The sequence below is a fragment of the Nerophis lumbriciformis genome, linkage group LG15 (assembly GCF_033978685.3).
Source record: "Nerophis lumbriciformis linkage group LG15, RoL_Nlum_v2.1, whole genome shotgun sequence".
NCBI classification, from domain to species: domain Eukaryota; kingdom Metazoa; phylum Chordata; class Actinopteri; order Syngnathiformes; family Syngnathidae; genus Nerophis; species Nerophis lumbriciformis.
In genome coordinates, this window is record NC_084562.2 from 18,504,313 (window position 1) to 18,519,990 (window position 15,678).

General features: G+C 36.2%; 1 protein-coding gene across 1 annotated transcript in view; it reads right to left on the reverse strand.

Moving 5' to 3' along the window:
* cdh15 (cadherin 15, type 1, M-cadherin (myotubule)) overlaps nt 1–7,957 on the reverse strand; it is a 53,852-nt gene extending 45,895 nt beyond the window's left edge. The window contains exon 1 of the mRNA XM_061975354.1: nt 7,869–7,957. Coding sequence (XP_061831338.1) covers nt 7,869–7,919 — 51 coding nt within the window. The 5' untranslated portion in view covers nt 7,920–7,957. The remainder of the gene's footprint in view (nt 1–7,868) is intronic.
* Between the last annotated feature and the right edge of the window lie 7,721 nt (nt 7,958–15,678).

Consider the following 15,678-nt stretch of genomic DNA (forward strand, 5'->3'; position numbering starts at 1 on the left):
CTTGCTCAAAAAATAATAATGAAAAAAAATCAATGTTGTTTTGAATTATTGACCTATTGAAGGCTCCAATTACTTGACATCCAGTATTCAATTTTTTGTTTTTGCCATAAAAACCAAGTTTTCTATGACAAAAGGGGCATAATATAAACAACAACAAAAAAACAACACATTATAATCGACGGATAGATCTGAAGTTGATCTAGAAACTCCAGCGTTGAAAGTAGACATGTCCGATAATGACTTTTTTGCCGATATCCGATATTGTCCAACTCTTAATTACCGATTCCGATATCAACCGATACCGATATATGCAGTCGTGGAATTAACACATTATTATGCCTAATTTTGTTGTGATGCCCCGCTGGATGCATTAAACAATGGAACAAGGTTTTCCAAAATAAATCAACTCAAGTTATGGAAAAAAATGCCAACATGGCACTGACATATTTATTATTGAAGTCACAAAGTGCATTATTTTTTTTAACATGCCTCAAAACAGCAGCTTTGAATTTGGGACATGCTCTCCATGAGAGAGCATGAGGAGGTTGAGGTGGGCAAAGGTTGTAGCGTCCCTGAAGAGATAGCGCTGCAAGGGTTCTGGGCATTTGTTCTGTTATGTTTATGTTGTGTTACGGTGCGGATGTTCTCCCCAAATGTGTTTGTCATTCTTGTTTGGTGTGGGTTCACAGTGTGGCGCATATTTGTAACAGTGTTAAAGTTGTTTATACAGCCACCCTCAGTGTGACCTGTATGGCTGTTGACCAAGTATATGTTTGCATTCACTTTTGTGTGTGAAAAGCCGTAGATATTATGTGACTGGGCCGGCACGCAAAGGCAGTGCCTTTAAGGTTTCTTGGCGCTCTGTACTTCTCCCTACGTCCGTGTACACAGCGGCGTTTTAAAAAGTCATACATTTTACTTTTTGAAACCGATACCGATAATTTTGAAACCGATACCGATCATTTTCGATATTACATTTTAAAGCATTTATCGGCCGATAATACTGGCAGTCCGATATTATCGGACATCTGAAGTTGAAAGTAAAAAAAAAAGTATGACCTTTTGTTAACACTTTTATCAGTGGGGCCCTTTTGGATCCCCGAGAATTTTAGTGGGTCTTACAAAAACTGTTATTGCTCAACAAATAATAATTAATCAAAATCTATGTTTTCTGATTTTTTTTTAACCTACTGAAGGCTCCAATTACTTTATATCAAACATTCCAATCAGACATTTTTTTGAGGAAAATGTTGCAAATTTAGTGTTTTTGCCATAAAAAACTAGTTTTCTATGCCGAAAAGGGCATAACATAAACAACAACATAAAAAAAACAACTTACTGTATAATCGACGGATAGATTTGAAACTTCAGCGTTGAAAGTAAAAAAAATAAAAAATAAAATTATGACCTTTTTAACACTTTCATGAGTGGGCCATTTTGGATCCCCGAGAATTTTAGTGGGTCTTAAAAAAAACTGTCATTGCTCAAAAAATAATGATGAATTAAAATCAATGTTTTTAGAATTTTTGTCCTATTGAAGGCTCCAATTACTTCACATCTAATATTCCAATTAGAATTTTTTTTGGGGGAAAATGTTGCAAATGTAGTGTTTTTGCCATTAAAAAAACCGAATGTTTCCTGTGACAAAAAAGGCATAAAACAAACAAAAAAATAAAAATAAAAATATGACCGTTTGACCACTTTTATGAGTGCCCTGTGTGAGATCCCTTTTGGATCCCTAAGAATTTTAGTGAGATTTTTTTTTTTTTTTTTTTAATTTCATTACTCAAAAAAATAATAATGACATAAAATCAATGTTCTTCTGAATTATTGACCTATTACTTTTTTTTCACATCAAATATTCTACTTTGAAATATTATTTGGTGAAAATATTGCATATTTTGTGTGTTTGACAAAAAAAACCTAGGTTTTCTATGACAAAAACAAAACAAACGAAAATATAAAATGATAAAATGTATAATCGACGGATAGATCTGAAGTTGATCCAGAGATTTAAGCGTTGAAAGAAAAAAAAGTATGACTTTTAACACTTTTATGAATTTTAATGAGATTTTTTTTTTAACATTGGCATTGTTCAACAATTAATAATGAATCAAAATCAACATTGTTATGACATTTTGACCAATTTAAGGCTCCACTTACTTCATATCAAATATTCCACTTAAACATTTTTTGGGAGGAAAATATTACATATTTTGCGTTTTTGCCATTAAAAAAAAAAAGGTTTTCTTTAACAAAAGCTCATTCAACATATTTTAAAAAAACAACGTTATATCAACAGATAAATCTGAAGTTTATTTAGAGATTTTAAACAACAACAAAAAAATAGTACAATTATAAAACTTCAAAAAATAAAATAAAATAAAAACTTTATATCAACAAATAGATCTGAAGTTGATCTAGAGATTTTAAACAAACAAACAAACAAAAAAGTAACATTATATTACTTATTTGACTATTTTTATGACTTAAAACCCTGGTACCAAATTTGAGGGGAGCCCTAAAATAAATAAAACAATATGTATATTGTATTTCTTTTGAAAATGATGAGCTGAAGACATTTGTTAAGGTTTAAGAAAACCTTGACAGGTGAAATAATTGAAAATGATAAAATAAAGTAAAAATTACTTTCATCCCATTGATTTTTTTTTTTAACATTGATGTTCAGGCAATCTCATTTTCAGTGAAGGTATAGGATAGGCAAATATAAGCTTTAGCTTCAGCCTATTCCTTTTTCGGTCATTCTTTTTCTATTATTTTCTTTTTGTGTGCAAATGTGTATGATTGTTAAATATATATAATCTGTACTGTTAAACTGGTCACACAAAATGGTTGATGGTTGATTATATGACCGAAATAAACTTATTTCATTCATTCGAAATTAAAAATATCAAAACATGCGTTGATTTTACAGCGTGTGGCCCTCAGTGGAAAAACTTTGGACGCCCCTGATCTAAACTGTCTGACTGATTGTTTCCGATGAGTGAGACCTCCGTGCCAGCTGGCTGCCGACGCGACGCACTCTTGATTTGTACCCCCATTTCATGGTCTACAAGCGGCCCGCTCCTCTTTCCGCAAGAGGGATTACGGAGCGGGACAAATGGCATGGCGTATGCATCTGGGAACAGCTGTGACTGCCCCCCATTCCTCCTCAAACGTCCACCAGCCGGATTCAAACAGCCGGGGCTTTGGAAAGGCGGGTGAATGCATGGAAACTTCCCTGAATGTTATCGGGTTACACTCATTGGAGACTTTAATTGGATTGAAGTGATTCTGTTCTCAATTTTGTATAATTGAAGGGAGGATTTACTAAACAGTTCCTATAATGATTGTATTTGTCCAGTATGAACACTGGAAACCATTAAGAATTGGTATTCGTAACTTAGACTCAATATCCCTCTTCAAATCAAGATTCAAAACACACCTATTCCTGACTGCTTATTCATTGTAATCATCTTATCTTATCTATCTTTGTTGTTGTTGTTGTTGTTTTTATCCAATTTGATTGTATTGTTTTGATTTTGTACGGTGTCCTTGAGTGCCCAGAAAGGCGCCTTATAAGTAAAATGTATTATTATTATTATTATTAAGGTTGCAGCGTTAGGTGAAACTCTTTAGAAGAAATATTTGGGATTTCTCTCAGTCTACTTGAGTGACTAACTTGTTCGTCATCTTTAAATTGGGGCCCTAAGCAGAATTTTATTTGAAACTAGATTTCTGTAGAAATTGTATGCTGAAGCTGCGACTGAAATGCTGATGGAATTGAGAATGAATGTAAAATAGTTTGAATGTTGAAATGGTTTGAATGTTGAAGAGCTGATACTGTACTGAAATGCAGTATGAATGTTGAAATGCCAAATGTTGTTACAGGTAGAAGAGTTAGCATACTTTCATACTTAATTTTAGCTCCAGATATGCATAATTAGCTAAAATACTAGCATAAAAAGGTAGCATGCTAAGAGGGAAAAAGCTAGCATATTCTAAGATGGCGACAAATAACGAAAATCTATGATCATTAGGTTAAAACATTTTAATTAGCTAAAATGTTAGCATGGTCACATTAGCATGCTAAACATACAAATGTAGTTAAAATGCTCGCACAAAAAGTTAGCATGCTAACAGGGGAACAGCTAGCATACTTCTAAGATGACAACAAGTAATGAAATCTATGATTGTTAGGTTGAAACGTTTATAATTAGCTAAAACTTCAGCGTAAAACGTTAGCATGCCAACAAGGGAACAGTTAACATACTTCTAAGATGGCGCCAAGTAACAAAATCCATGATTATTAGGTGGAAACGTACAAAATTTGCTAAAATGCTTGCATAAAAAGTTAGCATGCTACAAGGGAACAGGTAGCAAACTTCTAAGATGACAACAAGTAATGAAATCGATGATTATTAGGTTGATACGTTTATAATTAGCTAAAACTTCAGCGTAAAACGTTAGCATGGTAACATTAGCATGCTATCAAGGGAACAGTTAACATACTTCTAAGAGGGCGCCAAGTAACAAAATCCATGATTATTAGGTGGAAACGTACAAAATTTGCTTAAATGCTTGCATAAAGAGTTGCTAAAAGGGAACAGCTAGCATACTTTTAAGATGGCAACAAGTAAAGAAATCTATGATTATTAGGTGGAAACGTTTATAATTAGTTAAAACATCAGCGTAAATACATGATTATTAGGTTAAAACGTTGGCTACAAAATTTGCAAACATTCTAGCATGAGCATGTTAACATTGGCATGCTAACAAAGGGGATAAGCTAGTATTTTCCAAGATGGCAACAAATAACAAAATCTATGATCATTAGGTTAAAACATTTATAATTAGCTAAAATGTTAGCTTGGTAACATTAGCATGCTAAATATACAGTTAGTTAAAATGCTCGCATAAAAAGCTAGCATGCTAACAGGGGAAAAGCTAGCATACTTCTAAGATGGCGCCAAGTAACAAAATCAATGATTATTAGGGTCAAACGTACAAAATTTGCTTAAATGCTCGCATAAAAAGTTGGCATGCTACAAAGGAAAGCTAGCAAACTTCTAAGATGACAACAAGTAACGGAGTCCATGATTATTAGTGATTAGGTTGAAACATTTACAATTAACTAAAACTTCAGCGTAAAACGTTAGCATGTTGACATTATCATGGCAACAAGGGAACAGCCAGCATACTTCTAAGATGGTAACAAATAACACTTTGATCACTAAGTTGCTAAGTTACCAAAACCGCGAGTGCCTTTGTCAATTTAACCAACCATCCTTAATTTTTCCAGTTTCTTTTGGCCAATATATATATACATACATATATATACACACAAACCCCGTTTCCATATGAGTTGGGAAATTGTGTTAGATGTATATATAAACGGAATACAATGATTTGCAAATCATTTTCAACCCGTATTCAGTTGAATATGCTACAAAGACAACATATTTGATGTTCAAACTGATGAACATTTTTGCTTTTTGCAAATAATCATTAACTTTAGAATTTGATGCCAGCAACACGTGACAAAGAAGTTGGGAAAGGTGGCAATACATACTGATAAAGTTGAGGAATGCTCATCAAACACTTATTTGGAACATCCCACAGGTGAACAGGCAAATTGGGAACAGGTGGGTGCCATGATTGGGTATAAAAGTAGATCCCATGAAATGCTCAGTCATTCACAAACAAGGATGGGGCGAGGGTCACCACTTTGTCAACAAATGCGTGAGCAAATTGTTGAACAGTTTAAGAAAAACCTTTCTCAACCAGCTATTGCAAGGAATTTAGGGATTTCACCATCTACGGTTCGTAATATCATCAAAGGGTTCAGAGAATCTGGAGAAATCACTGCACGTAAGCAGCTAAGCCTGTGACCTTCGATCCCTCAGGCTGTATGTACTGCATCAACAAGCGACATCAGTGTGTAAAGGATATCACCACATGGGCTCAGGAACACTTCAGAAACCCAGTGTCAGTAACTACAGTTTTGTTGCTACATCTGTAAGTGCAAGTTAAAACTCTCCTATACAAGGCGAAAACCGTTTATCAACAACACCCAGAAACGCCGTCGGCTTCGCTGGGCCTGAGCTCATCTAAGATGGACTGATACAAAGTGGAAAAGTGTTCTGTGGTCTGACGAGTCCACATTTCAAATTGTTTTTGGAAACTGTGGACGTCGTGTGCTCTGGACCAAAGAGGAAAAGAACCATCCGGATTGTTATAGGCGCAAAGTTGAAAAGCCAGCATCTGTGATGGTATGGGGGTGTATTAGTGCCCAAGACATGGGTAACTTACCCATCTGTGAAGGCACCATTAATGCTGAAAGGTACATACAGGTTTTGGAGCAACATATGTTGCCATCCAAGCAACGTTACAATGGACGCCCCTGCTTATTTATAAATAAATAAATGGGTTGTACTTGTATAGCGCTTTTCTACCTTCAAGGTACTCAAAGCGCTTTGACACTACTTCCACATTTACCCATTCACACACACATTCACACACTGATGGAGGGAGCTGCCATGCAAGGCGCTAACCAGCACCCATCAGGAGCAAGGGTGAAGTGTCTTGCTCAGGACACAACGGACATGACGAGGTTGGTACTAGGTGGGGATTGAACCAGGGACCCTCGGGTCGCGCACGGCCACTCTTCCACTGCGCCACGCCGCAAGACAAGGCCAAGCCATGTGTTACATCAACGTGGCTTCAGAGTAAAAGAGTGTGGGTACTAGACTGGCCTGCCTGTAGCCCAGACCTGTCTCCCATTGAAAATGTGTGGCGCATTATGAAGCCTAAAATACCACAACGGAGACCCCCGGACTGTTGAACGACTTAAGCTGTACATCAAGCAAGAATGGGAAAGAATTCCACCTGAGAAGCTTAAAAAATGTGTCTCCTCAGTTCCCAAACGTTTACTGAGTGTTGTTAAAAGGAAAGGCCATGTAACACAGTGGTGAACATGCCCTTTCCCAACTACTTTGGCACGTGTTGCAGCCGTGAAATTCTAAGTTAATTATTATTTGCAAAAAATAAATAAATACAGTTTATGAGTTTGAACATCAAATATCTTGTCTTTGTAGTGCATTCAATTGAATATGGGTTGAAAAGGATTTGCAAATGATTGTATTCCGTTTATATTTACATCGAACACAATTTCCCAACTCATATGGAAACGGGGTTTGTATATATATCCATCCCGAATATTTTTATCAAATTATTTTTTCATTGATATCGAGTATGGCAACATGTATTGATATAATTTAATCTCCCCAGCCCTAGTTGTAATATCCTTAATGCGGGGGCCTTATGGCTAAGGAAGACTGCTTCAAGTAAGGGACGAGGCAAAAGCTAACCCGGACCCACTGTACTCTTTGGCATTAGAAGACGAAATGACAACATCGTACCAAACCCATTGGCTGCAAACGTGACAGTAAAATATGGAGTCAAACCCGCTCACCCTGCACTCCATCACCGTTACAAACATAGAGACTGACTAATGACGGCCTGTTGACAATATGTCACTTTACAGTCTCATCTATTCTTATAATGGCCTCTGCTGACAGAAGCTACAAATGACTTCTTCGTGCACATCTGGAGTCATCCTCATTCCTTACAAATGTTTACATCCACTTCAACCTCTGATTACACGGTGAGTTGTGTGTGTATGTGTGTGTATTGATGAAAGCCGACCCAAAACATCACTCAGGGCGGCTAGAGGCCAATCTAGACTGGGACAGCAGCAGGAGATGAAGTGCGTTAAAAGAATACTACCTACAGTACTATAATTAGCAAGTATTTCCACTATTAAACTTCTGAGGTTCAGTGTGATCTAACAAGAGAGTTTAACGTACCTGATAAATGACAGCCGCCAGCACACACACCATCAACATCCCTCCGGCCATCCTCCGTGTTAAACAGCTCCAGAAACGACTTGGCTCCTGAGACCCCACAACGCCACGCTCCCTGAACCCCTCTCAAAAACCCCTTCTCTCCCTCCGTCCTTCTCCCGGCATCCGTCCCTGGAAGCTCCTCCCTGCACACAGCGGGGGTATGGCTCACGTCGCGGGGTAAGGGTTAGAGTTACAGCGAGCGGGCCCCTCTCTCGGACTCCGCGCACATGTGCTGTCACTCACGACACTGGCAGCCCCACGGAGGGACGACGAGAGAAGTGGGGCAGCTGCTGGCGCCGGAGACACAAACACCGTCTTTAATAGTTCTAGTAAACCTTACTCAGCCAGAACCAAACAGGGAAAAATGCAGTGTCTTCAGTTCCTGCTGGGGTCTTCAACATTTTACACGCCCATGGCCCCTAAACTGATGGAGACATGGAGCAAGGACCCCATACGTACAGTCGCGAACAAAAGTTTACATACACTTGTAAAGAACATAATGTCATGGCTGTATTTTTTTGTGATAGTGATTGGAGCACATACAAACAGCTCAATTTGTGTTTCATCTGACATCACATGGACAAAGATAACACCTTCTGGAGGAAAATTCTGTGGTCAGATGAAACAAAAATTGAGCTGTTTTGCCAGAATACCCAGCAATATGTTTGGAGGAGAAAAGGTGAGGCCTTTAATCCCAGGAACACTATTCCTACCGTCAAGTATGGTGGTGGTAGTATTATGCTCTGGGCCTGTTTTGCTGCCAATCATACCTGCCAACTTTTGAAATCAGAAAAACCTAGTAGCCAGGGTCCAGGGGCCGCAGGCCCCGGTAGGTCCAGGACAAAGTCCTGGTGGGGGGTTACGCAAAATGATTATTAGCATTCAGACAGGTTAAAATGTTGCTAAAACCATCACTTTTCTATCAGTCACAGTGACTTTTCAAAACAAAAATATTACAGCAAAAATCATATGGGTTGATTGACATGTTTATTCTGTAAGCTAACTTCAATAGTTTGAAATTATTTTGACAGTTAATGCCAGTTATCCTGTCAACCTTTCACAAGACTTCAATTTGTTAATTGAAAGTATAAACAGTATAAACACTTTTTACAGTAAACAAATGGTAAAACAGTACTAAACAATTCCATTAAAAAAAAAATTGGTGTCATTATTAACTTTCTGTCCAAGCTTGTATAATCTACTGCCTTGTTCAATTGTAAAAAATATTCTGTGCCTAAAATTCACATTTCTATCACAATTATCATACTGTAAACATGGTAAGCTAACTTCATTAAAATTAATAGTCCTGTCAATAGCATGGAATTACAATTCAAATCTAGTTTTTTTGTAAGCCTTTCAAAAGAATTCAAGATATGAAAAATTAATGAGAATTAATTTAAGCCATCAGACACTTGAAAAGTGGCACATCACATCTCTAATGTAATCATTTTAACTTTTCAACAGAAATAGCACTGCAAAAATATTAAGGACATACTTCTGTATTTTGGTAGTTATGCTGTCAACATGTCAACAAAGCACCAGTTCCATTGGCAATGGAACTGGTTCTTCACAGAGAGTAAATGGGACAATGAAAAAGGAGGATTACCTCCAAATTCTTCAGGACAACCTAAAATCATCAGCCCAGGAGGTTGGGTCTTGGGTGCAGTTGGGTGTTCCAACAGGACAATGACCCCAAACGCACGTCAAAAGTGGTAAAGGAATGGCTAAATCAGGCTAGAATTAGAGTTTTAGAATGGCCTTCCCAAAGTCCTGACTTAAAAATGTGGACAATGCTGAAGAAACAAGTCCATGTCAGAAAACCAACAGATTGAGCTGAACTGCACCAATTATGTCAAGAGGAGTGGTCAAAAATTCAAGCAGAAGCTTGTGGATTGCTACCAAAAGCGCCTTATTGCAGTGAAACTTGCCAAGGGACATGTAAGCAAATATTAACATTGCTGTATGTATACTTTTGACCCAGCAGATTTGGTCACATTTTCAGTAGACCCATAATAAATTCATAAAAGAACAATTTTTTTTCATAATAATGCATTTTTAGGCCATTTCAATGCAACCAAAAGAAGCTTTGTGCACAAACAAAAAGGTTCACATCCTAATCGCGATTTTTATTCATCTCAATTCTAAATCGATTTGAGGAGGAGGTCCATCTTTTGGAAAGGATGGACCTCCCTCCTCTGATTGACAGGAACTTTCCCGACCACGACCATTGTTAATCGGTTAAAAATAATATATATTTTTTTTTTAAAGAATGTATTTTTATAAAGACGTTTGAGGCCTTCTCCATGCAACCAAAATGTCACAAAGTTACTTAAACATATAAAAAGTATGTTTTCCATATTTTAAGTATTGGTTTGGGCACAGTTCAAGCACCAGCACTGTTTTTAAGGAACTGATTCGATACTAGTATTGTTTAAAATGTAAACCAGGGTGTCAAAACTTTTTCCACCGAGGGCCGCACACTAAAAACTTTAAGCATGCGAGGGCCATTTTGATATTTTTTTTTCTGTAAAAAAACAATATAATATATCGGGGTTTTTTAATCGTTAAAGCTCTCTCTCTCTCTCCTCAAGTTTGGTCCCAGGGACTTGGAAGGGTGTCAGTCATAAAAATATTCATAACGCCGCTGATTTGATTTAATTATTAATTTTTTAAGAAATGACAGTTTGAAAGAAAAAAAACCCAACTAAAATTCCTGAGGATCGAAACAGTCTCCACTCATAAAAGTGTTAAAATTAGTCATTCTTTAAAAAAAAAAAAAATTCAACACTTAAATCTCTAAATCAACTTCAGATCAATCCGTCGATTATAAGTTTTTATTTATTTATCATTTTGTATTTTTTTTTGTCATTGAAAACATTTTCATATGGCAAACACACAAAATATGCAAAAAATTCCCTGTAAAATATTTTCAAAGCACAATATTTTGATGTGAAATAAATGGAGCCTTAATAGGTCAATAAATTATAACATTGTTGAATTGAATTCATTATTAGTTTTTGAGCAATGACACAGTTAAAGAAAAAATCCCACAAAAAATGTTGAGAATCCAAAGGGTCCCACTCATAAATTTTTATTTTTACTTTCAACACTTAAATCTCTTTCAGATCTTTCAGTTTTTATTTTATTTTATTGTCTATCTGTTTGTTTTGTGCCCTTTTTGTCATAGTTCTACGTGTAAAGCGACTTTGGGTACTTAGAAAAGCGCTATATAAATCCCAGTTATTATTATTATTATTATTATAGAATTTTTTTTTTATGGCAAACAAACATCCATCCATCCATCCATTTTCTACCGCTTATTCCCTTTGGGGTAGCGGGGGGCGCTGGAGCCTATCTCAGCTACAATCGTGCAATATTTTCCCCATAAGTGGAATATTTGATTCAATAAGTCAGTAATTTATAACAACCTTAATTTTGATTCATTATTTGTTTTTGAGCAATAACAGTTTTAAAGAAAAACCCCCACTAAAATTCTTGAGGATCCAAAAAGGGTCTACTCAAGTGTTAAAAATTAGTCATACATTTATTTGTATGTATTTTTTTACACTTAAATCTCTAAATCAACTTCAGATAAATCTTTTGATTATACGTTTTATTTTTTAACTAATTTTTTATGTTTGTATTTGTTTTTGTCATTGAAAACATTTTATATGGCAAACACACAAAATATGCAATATTATATTTTCAAAGCGGAATATTTAATGCGAAATAAATGGAGCCTAATAGGTCAATAATTCATAACATTGTTGAATTTAATTCATTATTAGTTTTTGAGCAATGACACAGTTAAAGAAAAAATCCCACAAAAAATGTTGAGAATCCAAAGGGTCCCACTCATAAAAGGTTTTTTTTTTTAACTTTCAACACTTAAAACTCTTTCAGATCAATCCTTCGATTTTAAGTTTTTATTTTAATTTTATTTTATTGTCTTTTATCTGTTTGTTTTGTGCCCTTTTTGCCATAGAAAAGGTATTATCTTCGACCCAACTCTCTCATTTGAATCACACATTAAGAGTGTTACTAAAACGGCCTTCTTTCATCTCCGTAATATCGCTAAAATTCGTTCTATTTTATCCACTAGCGACGCTGAGATCATTATTCATGCGTTCGTTACGTCTCGTCTTGACTACTGTAATGTATTATTTTCGGGTCTCCCTATGTCTAGCATTAAAAGATTACAGTTGGTACAAAATGCGGCTGCTAGACTTTTGACAAGAACAAGAAAGTTTGATCATATTACGCCTATACTGGCTCACCTGCACTGGATTCCTGTGCACTTAAGATGTGACTTTAAGGTTTTACTACTTACGTATAAAATACTACACGGTCTAGCTCCGTCCTATCTTGTCGATTGCATTGTACCATATGTCCCGGCAAGAAATCTGCGTTCAAAGAACTCCGGCTTATTAGTGATTCCCAGAGCCCAAAAAAAGTCTGCGGGCTATAGAGCGTTTTCTATTCGGGCTCCAGTACTATGGAATGCCCTCCCGGTAACAATTAGAGATGCTACCTCAGTAGAAGCATTTAAGTCCCATCTTAAAACAGGTCCGGTGGCCATGGATGAAGTGCTGGCTGTCCAGAGTCGGGACCCGGGGTGGACCGCTCGCCTGTGCATCGGCTGGGAACATCTCTGCGCTGCTGACCCGTCTCTGCTCGGGATGGTGTCCTGCTGGCCCCACTATGGACTGGACTCTTACTATTATGTTGGATCCACTATGGACTGGACTCTCACAATATTATGTCAGACCCACTCGACATCCATTGCTTTCGGTCTACCCTAGAGGGGGGGGGGTTACCCACATATGCGGTCCTCTCCAAGGTTTCTCATAGTCATTCACATCGACGTCCCACTGGGGTGAGTTTTTCCTTGCCCTTATGTGGGCTTTGTACCGAGGATGTCGTTGTGGCTTGTGCAGCCCTTTGAGACACTTGTGATTTAGGGCTATATAAATAAACATTGATTGATTGATAGAACATTTTTTATGGCAAACAAACAAAATATGCAATATTTTACCCATAAATGGAATATTTCATTCAATAGGTCAGTAATTTATAACAACCTTTATTTTGATGCATTATTCGTTTTTGAGCAATGACAGTTTTAAAGAAAAAAATACCACTAAAATTCATGAGGATCCAAAAAGGCTCTACTCATAAAAGTGTCTAAATCAACTTCAGATCAATCCTTTGATTATATGTTTTATTTTTTAAATCATTTTTTATTTGTTTGTATTTGTTTTTGTCATTGAAAACATTTTATATGGCAAACACACAAAAAATGCAATATTATATTTTCAAAGCGGAATATTTAATGCAAAATAAATGGTGCCTTAATAGGTCAATAATTCATAACATTGTTGAATTGAATTCATTATTAGTTATTGAGCAATGACAGAGTTAAAGAAAAAAATCCCACACAAAATTTTGGGAATACAAAGGTCCCCACTCATAAAAGTGTAAAGAAGTCATTTATTTATTTATTTTTTCAACACTTAAATCTCCTTCAGATCAATCCTTGCGATCATAAGTTTTTATTTTTATTTTTTTATTTTTTATATATGTTTGTTTTGTGCCCTTTTTTTGTCATAGAACATTTTTTAAAATGGCAAACACCCAAAATATGTAATATTTTCCCCATAAGGGGAATATTTGATGTGAAGTAAATTGAGCCTTCAATAGGTCAGTAATGTATAACAACATTGATTTTGATTCATTATTATTTTTTGAGCACTGGTAGTTTTAGTTAGAAAAAAAACCCAACAGCCTGCATGGCAGCTTTGTGTTATTACAGTCAACATTGCAATTTTTCCCGTTATATTTCACCTGTTTGATCCTTTATTCTACTTTTACATTTTTTTTAATTTGTATTTAGTATTTTTAGAATGTGCCACGGACCGGTAAAAAATTAGATGCGGGCCGCAAATTGCCCCGGGGCCACACTTTTGGGCACCCCTGATGTCTACCATGAATTGATTAATAGAGATGTCCGATAATATCGGCCTGCCGATATTATCGGCCGATAAATGCTTTAAAATGTAATATCGGAAATTATCGGTATCGTTTTTTTTATTATCGGTTTATTTTATTTTTTTTTTTATTTTTTTTATTAAATCAACATAAAAAAACACAAGATACACTTACAATTAGTGCACCAACCCAAAAAACCTCCCTCCCCCATTTGAACTCATTCACACAAAAGGGTTGTTTCTTTCTGTTATTAATATTCTGGTTCCTACATTATATATCAATATATATCAATACAGTCTGCAAGTGATACAGTCCGTAAGCACACATGATTGTGCGTGATGCTGGTCCACTAATAGTACTAACCTTTAACAGTTAATTTTACTCATTTTCATTAATTACTAGTTTCTATGTAACTGTTTTTATATTGTTTTACTTTCTTTTTAATTCAAGAAAATGTTTATAATTTATTTATCTTATTTTATTTTATAATTTTTTAAAAAAAGGACCTTATCTTCACCATACCTGGTTATCTAAATTAGGCATAATAATGTGTTAATTCCACGACTATATATATCGGTATGGGTTGATATCCATAAGTTGATTGGCAACACTAAATTGGCCCTAGTGTGTGGATGTGAGTGTGAATGTTGTCTGTCTATCTGTGTTGGCCCTGCGATGAGATGGCGACTTGTCCAGGGTGTACCCCGCCTTCCGCCCGATTGTAGCTGAGGAATGGAGGGTTGATATCCGTATCAGTTGATATCGGTATCGGTAATTAAAGAGTTGGACAATATCGGAATATCGGATATCGGCAAAAAGCCATTATCGGACATCCCTATTGATTAACGTTGAAAAACTTATTCGGGTGTTACCATTTAGTGGTCAATTGTACGGAGTATGTACTATACTGTGCAATCTACTAATAAAAGTTTCAATCAATCAATCAAACGATACCTCTCCCTAATCAAGACATTTCTAATGCATGCCTTATCCAGACTACTGAAAAACACGTAAATACTTTCCACATCTTCTATAATCTCCTTCTCCAAGGTGAACATTTTCCTTTTTACATAAAACTTTACAAGGAGTTTTTGAAACGCCTTACAGAAAGTCTTCCCACAACATTAAGTTACATATTTAACATGCAAAAAGGTCAACACTGTAATTTGATTCATTCTCTGTCCTTGTAAGTGTAGCACTTTATAGAAAAAAAATGTCCATGCTTTTTCATTAACGTCAGTCTTTTGTCGAGCCCGTCGAAAAGTCTCGATGGAGGTTGTTCTGCGGTCAGGGAGCTACAATCGCCAACCCAACATGCTGAATACGCCTTCATCTCAATCGGCTCATGAAGTCCATGCAGTAAAACTCGAAGCCCCCAGGTGCTCCATAACACTCAGCAGCTGAATGATATCCTTCGCCACGGCAGTTTCTGCCAGCATATTCGTTTACGCTCCTCTAATTAAACGAATAGTGCAATGTTTCTGTGAGAAGAAACAGCCAGAAATACTGTTCATTAACAAACTATATAAACAAAGACCATTATGGGATGTTTAGTGAAGGTTTTTTAAGTAGCAGTCGAGTGGAAAAAAACAAGTTGACTTTATATGCCTATTTGTGTTTCATTGTATTCGATAAACCATATCCAATTGTATTTACAATCCGGAAAATTGGTGAGAATACCGTTTAAACGTCACAAAATGCCACAAATTCAATCAGCCATTTGGCTATTTTCGGAGATTGACAACATGGTGGTAACGCTTCTGCACTCTGACCGTGTTATCAG